The sequence below is a fragment of the Coregonus lavaretus genome, assembly GCF_964263955.1.
Source record: "Coregonus lavaretus genome assembly, chromosome: 9".
Taxonomy (NCBI): domain Eukaryota; kingdom Metazoa; phylum Chordata; class Actinopteri; order Salmoniformes; family Salmonidae; genus Coregonus; species Coregonus lavaretus.
In genome coordinates this window covers 26,791,272-26,807,839 of record NC_139996.1, presented here as the reverse complement: position 1 = coordinate 26,807,839, position 16,568 = coordinate 26,791,272, and the positions used below count along the sequence as shown (strand labels likewise).

General features: G+C 43.9%; 1 protein-coding gene across 2 annotated transcripts in view; it reads left to right on the top strand.

Moving 5' to 3' along the window:
• The window catches only part of c2cd5 (C2 calcium dependent domain containing 5), a 75,468-nt gene that overhangs the window by 33,772 nt on the left and 25,128 nt on the right, over positions 1-16,568 (top strand). For both annotated transcript variants that reach the window (XM_084169490.1, XM_084169489.1), the window contains exons 11-17: positions 13,639-13,753; positions 13,929-14,102; positions 14,565-14,756; positions 14,887-15,073; positions 15,211-15,375; positions 15,494-15,538; positions 16,194-16,331. In XM_084169490.1, the coding sequence (XP_084025616.1) occupies positions 13,639-13,753; positions 13,929-14,102; positions 14,565-14,756; positions 14,887-15,073; positions 15,211-15,375; positions 15,494-15,538; positions 16,194-16,331 (1,016 nt within the window). The remainder of the gene's footprint in view (positions 1-13,638; positions 13,754-13,928; positions 14,103-14,564; positions 14,757-14,886; positions 15,074-15,210; positions 15,376-15,493; positions 15,539-16,193; positions 16,332-16,568) is intronic.

The window sequence follows — 16,568 nt, the reverse complement described above, 5'->3', positions numbered from 1 at the left end:
AGACAATAAAAATAAAAGATATAAGGCTCAATACCCTATTTTGATAAAAGGGACACAAGGCCATTATGTGCCCTGGGGATCTCAGGACCTGGAAGGCTTGGTGACTAGACTGCCCAACATGCATGAAGGAGCAGGAAAATGGATTAGAACGTTTGAAGATTGAACAATGGGGAAACTGCTGGCGGTGGGAGACCTGAAGGCATCGTTGGCCAGGATGGTGGGGGTGGCCAAAATGGAGGACATGATGCAGTGTGGCCTGGGACAGGCGGTGCAAACGGTGATAATGGATAGACAGACATTTGACACTTATAGGCCATTGTTATGGAGGACTCTGAGTACAGAGTTTCCGGCCAAAATAGACACTAAAGCACTGAGAGGGGAACTACTGGGGGATAAAGAAATCCCGGCAAACTACCTACACCACCAGCTGAAAAAATGGCAACAAGAAACAGAGAAAGACCAAGAGGGGGATCCACTGATGACAACACTGTTCAGGACATCATTGATGGAAGCAATGCTGACACCTGTCAGAAGCAGACTGGAAGATGTGGTGGGACGAACGTCAAAATCACACAAGGATACAGGAAGGCCGAACAGAAACTGGCAGAGCAGGGGAGAGACATTCAGAGAAAAGTGACACCAATGCAGCTGAAAGAGCTGACAAGAAAGGACAAAAAGAAAACATAAGCCCCATTGACCACTCCATCAATACCAGAAGGGGGCACCATGGCACCTGTCACCCAGGGAGGCCCACAACCACCACCTCAACAGCAAGGCCAGAGAGCTCCTGCCGCACCAGTAGTAAATGTGTACACGCAACAATCCCCTGGACAGTGGCAAAACAAAAACAATGGAAACAGACCCAGAAATTAAGGGCAAGAGGGCTTCCAGGTGTTTGCTTACTCATGTGTAAGTCCAAATGATGTCTCTCACCTCCCCATGTCAGGCAAATATGCAAAGACGGTAGGATTTTCGGGACAAACGCAGCTAATACCTATGACAGCTCCAGTGAAACTAGAAGCAGGAGGAAAAGTTACCTGCATACCAATGTTAGTATCAGAACACACTCCAGTTAACTTATTAGGAAGAGATGCGCTGTGTAAAATCAGAGGGCGTAATAATAGATCAGGAAGATATACAGTGGTGTGAAAAAGTGTTTGCCCCCTTCCTGATTTGTTTGCATTTTTGTCACACTTAAATGTTTCAGATCATCAAACAAATTTAAATATTAGTCAAAGATAACACAAGTAAACACAAAATGCAGTTTTGAAATGAAGGTTGTTATTATTAAGGGAAAACAAAATCCAAACCTACATGGCCCTGTGTGAAAAAGTGTTTGCCCCCCCCCCCTGTTATAACACAACTCAACTGTGGTTTATCACACCTGAGTTCAATTCCTCTAGCCACACCCAGGCCTGATTACTGCCCCACCTGTTCTCAATCAAGGAATCACTTAAATAGGACCTGCCTGACAAAGTGAAGTAGACCAAAAGACATCATGCCGAGATCCAAAGAAATTCAGGAACAAATGAGAAAGAAAGTAATTCTGGAAGTCTGGAAAAGGTTATAAAGCCATTTCTAAAGCTTTGGGACTCCAGCGAACCACAGTGAGAGCCATTATCCACAAATGGCGAAAACATGGAACAGTGGTGAACCTTCCCAGGAGTGGCCGGCCGACCAAAATTACCCCAAGAGCGCAGCGACGACTCATCCAAGAGGTCACAAAAGACCCCACAACAACATCCAAAGAGCTGCAGGCCTCACTTGCCTCAGTTAAGGTCAGTGTTCATGACTCCACCATAAGAAAGAGACTGGGCAAAAATGGCCTGCATGGCAGAGTTCGAAGACGAAAACCACTGCTGAGCAAAAATAACATTAAGGCTTGTCTAATTTTTGCCAGAAAAAATATTGATGATCCCCAAGACCTTTGGGAAAATACTCTGTGGACTGACGAGACAAAAGTTGAACTTTTTGAAAGGTGTGTGTCCCATTACATCTGGTGTAAAAGTAACACTGCATTTCAGAAAAAGAACTTCATACCAACAGTAAAATATGGTGGTGGTAGTGTGATGATCTGGGCCTGTTTTGCTGCTTCAGGTCCTGGATGACTTGCTGTGATAAATGGAACCATGAATTCTGCTGTCTACCAAAAAATCCTGAAGGAGAATGTCCGGCCATCTGTTCGTGACCTCAAGCTGAAGCGAACTTGGGTTCTGCAGCAGGACAATGATCCAAAACACACCAGCAAGTCCACCTCTGAATGGCTGAAGAAAAACAAAATGAAGACTTTGGAGTGGCCTAGTCAAAGTCCTGACCTGAATCCTATTGAGATGCTGTGGCATGACCTTAAAAATGCAGTTCATGCTCGAAAACCCTCCAATGTGGCTGAATTACAACAATTTTGCAAAGATGAGTGGGCCAAAATTCCTCCACAGCGCTGTAAAACACTCATTGCAAGTTATCGCAAATGCTTGATTGCAGTTGTTGCTGCTAAGGGTGGCCCAACCAGTTATTAGGTTGTAGTGGGCAATCACTTTTTCACACAGGGCCATGTAGGTTTGGATTTTGTTTTCCCTTAATAATAACAACCTTCATTTCAAAACTGCATTTTGTGTTTACTTGTGTTATCTTTGACTAATATTAAAATGCGTTTGATGATCTGAAACATTTAAGTGTGGCAAATAAATAAGAAATCAGGAAGGGGGCAAACACTTTTTCACACCACTGTACACTACTGTTCAAAAGTTTGGGGTCACTTAGAAATGTCCTTGTTTTCAAAAGAAAACCTATTCTGGTTAGAGCCAGTTTGCGCTGTTCTGTGAAGGGAGTAGTACACAGCGTTGTATGAGATCTTCAGTTTCTTGGCAATTCCTCGCAAGGAATAGCCTTAATTTCTCATGACAAGAATAGACTGACGAGTTTCAGAAAGTTCTTTGTTTCTGGCAATTTTGATCCTGTAATCGAACCCACAATTGCTGATGCTCCAGATACTCAACTAGTCTCAAGAAGGCCAGTTTTATTGCTTCATTAATCAGCACAACAGTTTTCAGCTGTGCTAATATAATTGCGAAAGGGTTTTCTAATGATCAATTAGCCTTTTAAAATGAAAAACTTGGATTAGCAAACACAATGTGCCATTGGAACACAGGACTGATGGTTGCTGATAATGTGCCTCTGTACGCCTATGTAGATATTCCATAAAAAATCTGCCGTTTCCAGCTACAATAGCCATTTACAACATTAACAATGTCTACACTGTATTTCTGATCAATTTGATGTTATTTTAATGGACAAAAAAAAAGTTTTTCTTTCGAAAACAGGCACATTTCTAAGTGACCCCAAACTTTTGAACACAAATTCCACAAGGATTTAAGCACTCGCCTCATGTATTTAATCAGGTATTGCGAGCTGATCTAGAATATCTAACACTGGAAGGAACACTGATACAGTATGTGGGTGACCTACTGGTATGTGCAACCACGATAGAACAGTGTCATCGAGATACTGTATAGATACTGAAAAAACTAGCAGAAGGTGGACATAAAATATTGTTGAAAAAACTTCAGTATTGCCAATCACAGGTGGAATACCTGGGAAGAACTATAGCCCAACAGACCTAAAGCAATAGCGCCCTCACAACTGGAAGGGTTAAGTAAAGCCCCAATACCGCAGATAGTGGGAGTAATGATGACATTTCTAGGAATGACAGGATTTAGTTCGGATTGGGTAGAAGACTACGCAGTAAAACAGCCCCCTTAAGAGAAATAATGAAAAATGCAGGAATAACAGAATTGAGGGCAAGGATAAAATAGAATGGTGATGCATTAGCTGCATTTGAAACAATTAAACAAGAAATGCAAATGGCCCCAGCATTAGGGATTCAAGACTATAGGAAACCTTTTCTGTTATATGCAGCCAACCGTTGTCAGGGATTTGCAACCGCAGTACTAATGCAAGAGACGTGTAGGGCGGAGAAAGCAGCCAATAGCTTTTTATAGTACTAAAATAGATTCAGTAGCACAGGGTTACCCACCATGCTACCAAGGGTAGGCAGCTGTACAATATGCATACAGTGAGGAAAAAAAGTATTTAGTCAGCCACCAATTGTGCAAGTTCTCCCACTTAAAATGATGAGAGAGGCCTGTAATGTTCATCATAGGTACACGTCAACTATGACAGACAAATTGAGAAAAAAAAATCCAGAAAATCACATTGTAGGATTTGTAATGAATTTATTTGCAAATTATGGTGGAAAATAAGTATTTGGTCACCTACAAACAAGCAAGATTTCTGGCTCTCACAGACCTGTAACTTCTTCTTTAAGATGCTCCTCTGTCCTCCACTCGTTACCTGTATTAATGGCACCTGTTTGAACTTGTTATCAGTATAAAAGACACCTGTCCACAACCTCAAACAGTCACACTCCAAACTCCACTATGGCCAAGACCAAAGAGCTGTCAAAGGACAACAGAAACAAAATTGTAGACCTGCACCAGGCTGGGAAGACTGAATCTGCAATATGTAAGCAGCTTGGTTTGAAGAAATCAACTGTGGGAGCAATTATTAGGAAATGGAAGACATACAAGACCACAGATCTCACCCCGTGGGGTCAAAATGATCACAAGAACGGTGAGCAAAAATCCCAGAACCACACGGGGGGCCCTAGTGAATGACCTGCAGAGAGCTGGGACCAAAGTAACAAAGCCTACCATCAGTAACACACTACGCCGCCAGGGACTCAAATCCTGCAGTGCCAGATGTGTCCCCCTGCTTAAGCCAGTACATGTCCAGGCCCATCTGAAGTTTGCTAGAGTGCATTTGGATGATCCAGAAGAGGATTGGGAGAATGTCATATGAAACCAAAATATAACTTTTCGGTAAAAACTCAACTCGTCGTGTTTGGAGGACAAAGAATGCTGAGTTGCATCCAAAGAACACCATACCTACTGTGAAGCATGGGGGTGGAAACATCATGCTTTGGGGCTGTTTTTCTGCAAAGGGACCAGGACGACTGATCTGTGTAAAGGAAAGAATGAATGGGGCCATGTATCGTGAGATTTTGAGTGAAAACCTCCTTCCATCAGCAAGGGCATTGAAGATGAAACGTGGCTGGGTCTTTCAGCATGACAATGATCCCAAACACACCGCCCGGGCAACGAAGGAGTGGCTTCGTAAGAAGCATTTCAAGGTTCTGGAGTGGCCTAGCCAGTCTCCAGATCTCAACCCCATAGAAAATCTTTGGAGGGAGTTGAAAGTCTGTGTTGCCCAGCGACAGCGCCAAAACATCACTGCTCTAGAGGAGATCTGCATGGAGGAATGGGCCAAAATACCAGCAACAGTGTGTGAAAACCTTGTGAAGACTTACAGAAAACGTTTGACCTGTGTCATTGCCAACAAAGGGTATATAACAAAGTATTGAGAAACTTTTGTTATTGACCAAAAACTTATTTTCCACCATAATTTGCAAATAAATTCATTAAAAATCCTACAATGTGATTTTCTGGATTTTTTTTTCTAATTTTGTCTGTCATAGTTGACGTGTACCTATGATAAAAATTACAGGCCTCTCTCATCTTTTTAAGTGGGAGAACTTGCACAATTGTTGGCTGACTAAATACTTTTTTCCCCCACTGTATGATGAAGCATCTACGATTACAATGGGATACCCGGTGTTGATCTATACTCATCATAAAATAACTGACTTAATCGAACAAGGCAAGTTTGTGCTGACCAATGCCAGGCCATTGGAACATCTGACGCTGTTAACCTATCCAGACGTAACCATAAAACGGTGTACTATAGTTAACCCGGCAGAAAGAATCCCAATAGAAACAGGAGGAGACAGACACGATTGTGTAGCAGTTTTAGGGATTATGAAGGCAATCATGCTGGTTATGCAATAGTAAGGAAAGGAGTAGATTAACCAATTTTACACCATAGACAGAGAAAGTTGTGACCAACCATGCTCTGCTCAACTAGCAGAACTAAAAGCACTGCCAGCAGCATGCAACAAAGGGAAAGATAAAGAAGTAAACATTTATACAGATTCAGCATATGCACACGGGGTATGCCACCTATGTGGAGAAGTATGGAAGCAAAGGTGATTTAGAACTTTGAACAAATACAATAACTAATGATCGCGCAGATTTATTCTGGGTTTGTCAGGGACGACGACTTAGAGCAACATTACCAAAATAATGGGAAGGACTTTGTGCTAGGGTACAGCTGATGCAACAAGCAGTAATAGTAGATTGGGACCCCTTAAAAACTGACAGTCAAGACATCACCCCAAAAATAATTAGAAGAGCGCATGAGTCTGACCCAAAAGTTTATCTGGATGCGATTGGACAACCAAGAGGGATCCCAAAAGAATATAAAGCGAGAGATGAGATCACATCAGGATTCGAATCAATATTTCTCTGGATATCACCTAACAAAAATCTAGAGTGGATAAATTACATTTACAATAATCAACAGAGGTTTATCAACTACACAGACTCTGCACTGACAGCTCTGGGAGAGCAGGTACACACAACCAGTAGAATGAATTGGATTGGTTGTTAGCGGGAAAAAGGAGGAGTCTGTGTAATGTTTGGGGAACAGTGTTCTACCTTTATCCCCAATAACACCGCCCCAGAAGGATCCTTTGCTGAAGCTATGATTAAACTTAAAGGACTTAGACAGGAAGTTAAGGACAATGCTGGGCATGATGCTCACACCTGGGACTGGCTGGACTTAACTCTGGGGAAGTAGGGAGCAATGTTTGCAAAAATGGCAATCATGATAGGCGTAACACTGGTGGTAATGGGAGTGGTCTTTTGCTGCATAATGCCTTTGGTGAAATCACTCCTGATCCAAACCACGGTAAAACAAATGACTGATCCCAGTCCCAGGGAAACCAGGACATTATACAAATGCTAGTGGGAAGCCCTACAACGTCAAAGGAGGACCACTTGACTTCCCTTATGAAAACCCAGAATGTCTATATGGGGTAGTGGCAGGAGGAGGATGGGCTTGTCATGACTACAAGGACCAGCAACAGCTGAAGGGAACAGGAGTAGGGGATATCAATCTCCCAGACTTATATCCTGTTCCATATTACATTAGTGATGATGAAGACCCTAGAAATGAGCATTGGGAGCTGCTAGAAAGACCGGTTTTAAATAGGTTATGAATAACCAGATAACAATGGATAAATTAAGTTAGGCCTCCCTGTTGTATTACCTAAGTAGCATATGTATGTAGCAGAGGGATTCCAGTTATAGGTGTCTACGGACCAGGCTCCTAATCCCCTATACAGGTTCTGCTTTAATTCAGAAAAATGTGTCAGGGAGGTGTCCGCAAGGGAGAGCACACATAGCTAGACCTAGTAAAACAGTAGGGATGGGGTATTAGGAATATAAATGGGAACAGCTACTTTTTGATAAAATATCATCTGACTGAATAGGGGCTATGGAAAGAAGGTTTAAAACCCCTAGGTGGCTGGTAGCCAATTTAGTACAGGGATGGAAGCAATGGCCATTGGAGGGAAAACGTATATAATACCTAAATGAATGCAAGGATTGTCTTAAATCGTTAACATGTTTAGATTACATTTATTGAATCATATGTTAGTCACTATATACATCTGTGCACCTGTATCGTTTGTGTGTGTAATGATGTGGGAAATGGCTCTGTTATTTTTACTAAATAGGGTTTGGTCACGCCACTATTGTTTCTAAAAACTGAGTAATAACAGGAGGAGAAATCAGATTACGCCACCATTAAAAACAAAGTGAATCAAGGAGGAATCAGACAGAAATTGGGCGGAACGGTCAAGGTTGGGAAACAATGGTGGAGTGAACTGACCAGGGAGAGATTAAGCTAGAAGGCGTGAATTATGAGTAAAAATTAAACTGTATAAAGGATGAGAACCGAGAGCTGAAAAGGAGTTGCTCTGTAGACCAGCTCGGCTCTATGGCTTGTGTAATGAAGTCTATCTTGATTCTACAAAACTCTGAAAGTGCTTTATTTTTAATGAGGATAAGGACGATTTTCCACAACACTATCAGCGCAGCTGACCCTTTATTATAGTGTGCACCATTCCTGCTCCACTTACTCATTGCTAGCCTGCACTGGGAGGCTGGGATACATCATGTTAGCTCCCCACTCATGCTGCAAAGAAGTTAACACACTTTAATAATGCGACACGGCATGTAGAAATGTTGAAACTGTTAATTGCTGTTCGCAAAACAATGTCCATACAGGCTAGAACACATTACAATGGAAGAAGATACCGGTAGCTTCCAGCTTTGTAGGTAGCCTAAAGTCCGGCAGATGGCGATATTGAGTCGTTTCATCTTACCGTCCAAACGCATTGTATGCAGCCGGCAATACATTTGTATCCCTGGTGGACCGGTTCGTTTCCCGCCCCCACCTCAACTGACATTTCTTACCCTGCCCCAACCCCAATGGACATTTATCATGCTGAATAGCCACCACTAGTCAGCTTCCTGCTCCCCCTGTCCCCCCACCTACCCCCCCCGGTCTTCCTTCCCCCCCGATGCTCCCCCTATGGACATTTACCCTGCCCCCACCCAAATTGACATTTATCGTTGCCACAGTTGTTAATATGTACAGTGCATTCGGAAAGTATTCATACCCCTTCCCTTTACAGCTTTATTCTAAAATGGATTAAGGTACTTTTTTTTCTCATCAATCTACATACAATACCCGATTAATAACGAAGCAAAAACAGGTTTTAATAAATTTTTGCAAATGTATTATTAAAAAAATACCTTATTTAAATAAGTATTCAGACCCTTTGCTATGAGACTCAAAATTGAGATCATCTTTCAGATGTTTCTACAACTTGATTGGAGTCCACCTGTGGTAAATTCAATTGATTGGACATTATTTGGAAAGGCACACACCTGTCTATGTAAGGTCCCACTGTTGACAGTGCAAAAAACCAAGCCATGAGGTCGAAGAAATTGTCCGTAGAGCTCCGAGACAGAATTGTGTCGAGGCACAGATCTGGGGAAGAGTACCAAAACATTTCTGCAGCATTGAACGTCCCCAAGAACACAGTGGCCTCCATCATTCTTAAATTGAAGAGGTTTGGAACCACCAAGACTCTTCCTAGAGCTGGCCGCCTGGCTAAACTGAGCAATCGGGGGAAAAGGGCCTTGGTCAGGGAGGTGACCAAGAACCCGATGGTCACTCTGACAGAGCTCCAGAGTTCCTCTGTGGAGATGGGAGAACCTTCCAGAAGTACAACCAACCTTGCAGAACTCCACCAATCAGGCCTTTATGGTAGAGTGGCCAGACGGAAGCCACTCCTCAGTAAAAGGCACATGACAGCCTGTTTGTAGTTTGCCAAAAAGCACCTAAAGACTCTCAGACCAGGATTGAACTCTTTGGCCTGAATGCTAAGCTTCACGTTTGGAGGAAAACTGGCACCATCCCTATGGTGAAGTATGGTGGTGGCAGAATTATGCTGTGGGGATGTTTTTCAGCGGCAGGCATTGGGAGACTAGTCAGGATTGAGGGGAAGATGAACGGAGCAAAGTACAGAGAGATACTTGATGAAAACCTGCTCCAGAGCGCTCAGGACCTCAGACTGGGGTGTAGGTTCATCTTACAACAGGACAACGACCCTAAGCACATAGCCAAAACAACGCAGGAGTGGCTTCGGGACAAGTTTCTGAATGTCCTTGAGTGGCCCAGCCAGAGCCCGGACTTGAACCCAATCGAACATCTCTGGGGAGACCTGAAAATAGCTGTGTAGAGACGCTCCCCATCCAACCTGACAGAGCTTGAGAGGATCTGCAGAGAAGAATGGGAGAAACTCCCCAAATAGAGGTGTGCCAAGTTTGTAGCTTCATACCCAAGAAGGTTGAAAAAAAAACAGGGAAAATATGCTTACTTATGAAACACCATTTTCCACCACATTGCTGGAGTGACTAAATGCTAATCCTGGATGTTGTGTATCGCGTTCAGCTCAATAACAAAATGCATGCACACACTCCTATTGAATATGCATTCACCTGTATTGTGGATAGGCCTAGGCTACATCTTGATTTACCATTCAAATAAATTATTATGTTGTTAGGTTAGTAAAAACGAAGTCAAATTGATTGTATGATTGTATAATTGATTCATTAATGCATACATGGCTGTCTCTGAAAAATGTAGATGTAAAAAAATTAGAATGTAATGATATTGAACTCAAAAGTTGCCCAGCGATTGAACAGAGCAGTAGCTGAGTTTTTCCTTCTGTGACTGGCTAATATGCCTTCTTGTTTTGCCATGGTATTGTTTTGGTATTGAGTATCATGATGGTATCGAGCATTGTGATACTAAACCTGGTATCGAAGTCTAAATTCTGGTATCGTGAAAACACTACTGAGTATTGTGGGAGTGGTAGATGTGGCATCGCAACAAGAGGTGAAGTGCGGTGGTAGAGAAGTTGTCTGTCAGACTCCTCTGATTTGACAGCAGACTTTACACCCAGTAAAATAGCGTCAGTGTGTCGTCTCAGAATCACCCATTCCACGGAGAGCAGGAGCTGTCTGTCTGTTGTGGTGTAGTGTTAGATGTTACATGGTTAGGAGAAAGGTTAATCAGACAGTTACTGCAGGCTGATAGGCTGAACCTCCCTCTCTTCTGGGATGTAGAGCTGTAGAGGTCCAGAGAGGGTCCAGGACCATTCAGCAGGCTATCTGAAATTAACAGTTGTTCTGAGGTTAACACAATTAAACTTTCTTATTTTAATCAATTTCAGACGTGAAAACATAATCTATGAATGTAATCGTGTAATGTTATGTATTTGAGATGTTTTCAGTATATTTTGAACACTTTCAGATTAATCACGATAAAGAAAATGAGTGCACTAAAATTACAAGAAGTTAACTTTTCACTTTAACTCTCAATACTGTTGAAAAACATTAGGCCAAGCCTAAGTCTTAGACTGTAGAGATACAGTGCCTTCAGAAATGATTCATGCCCCTTGACTTATTCCACATTTTGCTGTGTTACGTCCTGAATTCAAAATGGATAAAACATTTTTTGTCTCAGCCGTCTACACACAATACCTCATGATGACAAAGTGAAAACATGTTTTTAGACATTCTTGCAAAGTTTTTGAAAATGAAATACAGAACTATCACATTTACATAAGTATTCACACCCCTGAGTCAATACTTTGTAGCAGCACCTTTGGCAGCGATTACAACAGTCTTTCTGGGTAAATCTCACACATGGATTGTGCAACAGTTGTCCATTATTCCTTTCAAAATTCTTCAAGCTCTGTCAAATTGGTTGTTGATCATTGCTAGACAACCATTTTCAGGTCTTGCCATAGATTTTCAAGTAGATTTAAGTCAGAACTGTAACTCGGCCACTCAGGAACATTCACTGTCTTCTTGGTAAGCAACAAACTGAATTTGTCTCCCAGTGTCTGTTGGAAAGCAGATTAAACCAGGTTTCCGTCTAGGATTTTGATTGTGTGTTGGCCAGTGACCAAAGAAATCTCAATTGAATCAATTTTAAATTCAGGCTGTAACACAACAACATGTTGATAAAGTCTAGGGGTGTGAATACTTTATGAAGGCACTGTATCTGCTAGTGCATGCCTCTTCTCGGTCTAGCCTCTTTAGCCTATACCTCTTTCTCCTTCCTAATTTCACAGCATCTCTCTTGGATCATTCTTCTTATCACTCTAGCTTTTCTCTCTACCTTGTCCTCTCCCTCTCTATGCTAGACTCTGGTATTGACTCCGTGGTCTGTCTTTGCAATGACTGTGGTGCTGTTGTGTTGTAGTTTGTATCTTCTCTTTTTCTCTCTCTTTCTGTACTAATGGTGTGTGTTGTTCTGGCCCAGTGTTGGGTAACACACGCTCTTACAAACTGCTAGACTGGAATAGTGTTGCTGCAGGTACCTCCCTCCTTCTACTGGTTTCACACAATGGAGACATGGCAGCTCACTGACACGCACACACACACAAATATAGTTAAACCTCCAGACTAAATCTCTGTCAGTGTTTTGGTGCAGTAGTCACTAGCCAGTCTTTCACTGACCTGCCATCTCTCTAGTCTGTGTGTGTGTGCTGAGCATGCGCTACCCCCCCCACCCTCCCACCCCCACCCTGACTCCTGCCTGGCTAGCCAACCCTACCAGGCTGCTCCTGCTACGGCAGTGTGTGACGCAATGCATCCCTAATGTTCTCCCAGCGCTTCAGTAATGCTCCTCTAACCCAGCAAAGCATTCACATTGTGGACAAACCTGTCCAGGTTCACACTAAGATAGACTGGGCATGTGCATATCATCCCTGGCTTCCACTGGGCCGTATTCATACAGGGGCGGGGGGGAAGAGACAAGAGAATGGAGGGGGTACAGGAATGGAGGGAGGGAGGGAGCGCAACGGAGAGTAGTGTAGTGAGATAGAGACAGGGCTGAGGTGGTTTAGACTCTGTGATGAATGAATATGGCCCTCCGCTGCCCATGAGCGTGCACGTGTTCATGAGCTCGCCCATGCGCGTGAACGTGATGTGAGCGTCCCTGTGAGACATGCTGCTTCTTTAAGAGAGGACCCTGCTCTGCTCTGGGTCTGTTACACTTGATCCATCCGTCTTCCTCCCGTTCTCTGTTTTTCGCTTTCTCCCTCCCTCCCTCCCTCCCTCCCTTTCTCTCTCCCTTCCTCTCGCTCTCTCTCTCTGTGTGGGCATGTGGCCTGTCCAAGGAGGTATGGCATGGACCAATGGTTGTTATTAAGGACCATGGTTCAGCCTCCACCAGGTGTCCCTCATTTAAATATGATGAAGGCTCTGACATGGTCTCCTCTCCTCCTCCTCTCCTGGCCTTATGTGAAGCCAGGGTTGTGTTCAGGAGGCACAGAAACTGGAGATAACATTTTGAAACAGGAAGACACTTCCTGAACTTGTCCAATAAGAATACTCCTATTCGTTTTCCATTTCAAAATGTTTAGCTTTGGTGTGCCCTACTGAACACCACCCGTTATGGGCATGAAGGTAAGGAGATGCAGGGGACTTGGGACGTCACCCCATTACTCCACCCACTGGATCCCTGTCTTCCTGTGATTGGCTGGCCTGGAGATAATGCTATAGGAGATGAGAACAGCCCAGACACTAACTAAACACATTATCTTCATGTTTGTCATCAACATCATGTTCACTGTGTCACATACTGACAGTTGGTTAAGTGGTATCTGCTTGCTATGATGCACCATTTATCCCAATCAGCAAAAAAAAGTGTCAGTTGATTCTCTGTTGGTCAGACAGACAGATAGTTCTTCTGATAGTTTGTATTTGCTGATAGTCGCTAGTTTCTAATAGTCAGTCGTTTCCGATAGTTGCTAGTTTCCGATAGTAGCTAGTTTCCATCACTAGTTTCCGACCGTCGCTAGTTTCTGATAGTTTCTTCTAAAAGTTAGTTTGCGATAGCCAGTACATTTCTGAAAGTTGCCAGTTTCTAATAGGTGCTAGTTTCTAATAGCTGCTAGTTTCTGATGGTCAGCTAATTTCTGACAGTCGCTAGGTTCTGGTAGACAGTGAGTCAGGTAGCCAGCTTGTGTGTGTGTGTCGCTATGTATGTGTAACTGTGTGCATCTGTGTATGACGGTGTGTGTGTGTGTTGCAGACGAGCCGGAGACGAGGGACGCATGGTGGGAGGAGATTCGTCAGGAGATCAAGTCTCATGCCAAAGCCCTGGGTTGCCACGCTGTGGTGGGATACAGCGAGAGTACCACCATCTGGTACATTACACACACCATACTTATACTCACACAATACATAGACCAAAGCTCTATTTCAAAGTATGTTTGATGGGCAAAGAAAGTGATCTAATTGTACACTAATTTTAACATCCCCATATCACCCTCTTTTCCCCCCTCTACCCTCCCTCCTCCGCCCTCTCCCCTCCCTCCAAAGTGAGGAGGTGTGTATCCTGTCTGCGTCGGGCACGGCGGCCATGTTGAATCCCAGGTTCATGCGCGAGGGCTGTCTGGACGCCGGCGGCAGCGACCACAGGTTGTCACGGCAACCGCCCCTCGGCGTGGTTGGGTCGGAGAGGGGAGAGGGGGAAGTTAGCTCAGCCTGGCTGGGGTAGGAACACACACACATACATACATACATACATACATACATACATACATACATACATACATACATACATACACACACACACACACACACACACACACACACACACACACACACTGTTGGATGGGTGTTAGTGTAGGTGTGAGAGTACTTGAGTGGCCGGGAGGGTTTTGGACTAGCTAACCTAGTCAGGGATCGGTTCTAAATGGACAGTGGCGTAACGAGGCGGCAGGTAGCCTAGCGGTTAGGCCTAGCGGTTGGGCCAGTAACCGAAAGGTCGCCGGTTCGTATCCCCAAGCTGACTAGGTGAAAATACTGTCGATGTGCCCTTGAGCAAGGAACTTAACCCTAATGGCTCCTGTAAGTCGCTCTGGATAAGAGTGTCTGCTAAATGACTAAAATGCAAATGAGTGAATGAACTTCATAGCTTTTTAGCAGACTTTCTGAGTAGTGTGTGTATTCCAGGTTTGATGATGCGTCGCCCCCTAGCTGCGGATTTTGTCACATCCCGTATGACGAGTTCAACATGCCGTTCCCAGCTCAGCTCACATACTGCTACCACTGTAGGAGACAGAAGGTCCCTGACGTGCTCTTTACTACCATAGACCTACCTGTTGAGGCTGCTGTTACTGGGAAGGGCTGCCTCATACAGGCCAGGTAACACACACTACCACTACAACCATATATGCTGTCTTTGTGTCTGTGTAATATTATGTTGTTCCTCTAAACTGTTTCGTATGAAGAAGGTGGCCCAGGGAGGTGTGTGTAATGTTGTGTTGTATTGCAGGTTGTGTCGTACCAAGAAGAAGTCCCAAGGGGAGGTGAATGCCACAGCCATCTCTAACCTCCTCCCCTTCATGGAGTATGAGCTCCACACCCAGCTGATGAACAAACTGAAGCTGCGCTCCATGAACGCTCTGTTTGGACTCCGCATTCAGATCAGTGTGGGAGAAAACATGCTCTTAGGACTAGCTGTAAGTCCTGTGTTGGAGTGTGTATGTCTATGTGCATCTGTGTGACCCTTCCTCTCCTCCAGTCTGCTACAAGGTGTGTATCTGACAAGTGTGTGTATGTCTGTCTCTCTCTCTGATGTGTGTGTGTGTGTGTCCAGTCTGCAACAGGTGTGTACCTGTCAGCCCTGCCAGCTCCAGGTGGTATCCAGATAGCTGGTAAGACTCCCAGTGACCTGAGTTACGACCAACACATTTCCACCATGCAGAAACGCATCAACGACACCATCGCCATGAACAAGGAGCTCTACAACATACACCCCCTGGTGAGAGAGAGAGAGACACACACACACACACACACACAGACAATCATATGTGTGCAGGTGTAAGTCTGTGTGGAACATCATAGTTAACTCCTCTCTGTGTCTTTCTCTGGTTATTAAGAAGTTATTTACGTTGGACCCTGAGGCGTTCACCGGCCTGAATACGGTACTAGCTTGCCCAATTAGTGACGCATGCCACACTACCCTCTCTATTAATCACAGCTTTATATGAGTACCTCACCCTCTAAAACCACAGCTCTATCTCAGTACAACAGCTCTAGAATCCCAGTTCTATATAAGTACTACACCCACTCTAGAATCACAATATATGAGTAGTCCTACAATTACAGCTGTATGAGTATCACAGCTCTACAGTAAATGTATACACTCTAGAATCACAGCTCTAAGTACAGTCTAGAATCACAGCTCTGTGATAGTCTAGATTCACAGCTCTATGATAGTCTAGAATCACAGCTCTATGATACAGTCTAGAATCACAGCTCTATGTGAGTACACTCAAGAACACAGCTAGTACAGGGCTTTATGAAAGAGTCCTCTCACTTTCCCTCCCTTCACTAAAATGTGTGTGTGTGAGATTATCACTAATATAAAAACCTACTCTGATGATAGCACTATATTGGGTGTGGGTGAAATTGGGTGTGATAAGGAAGTAGCTACTTAGTGTGAGGTTTGGACTGATGGTGTTTCTATGGGACTGTGACTAACTCAGTGGCTCACAACCCGGACAGGGTTGGTCGGACACACACACACACACACACATGTTGTTGTTGTTATTATTGTTATTTTTGTTGTTGTTGTAGGAGTGTATAGAGGAGGTGGTGGGCTCTCCTATCCCTGACAGACAGCGATCCAGACTGTTCAGGTCTACCTCTGAGAGTTCAGACGAGCTGTCAGAGCTAGACCTTTCCCACGGCAAGAAGGACGCCTTCGTACTGGATGTACGGTTGGCTGTGTTTACTGTACTGTAGGGTGTGTGTGTGTGTGTGTATACTGTAGGGGGGGTGTGTTATGTTGGATGTGTAAATTGTAGTGTGTGGGCGTAGTATAGGATCTGTATAGGATCTTAAAAAACAAATAAAGCAACACCTCACGGCACAACACCTCTCCCTCATGTGACCTACTTGTTGTGTGTATGTACTGACATGTATGTGTAACTGATAGATGCACACTACATG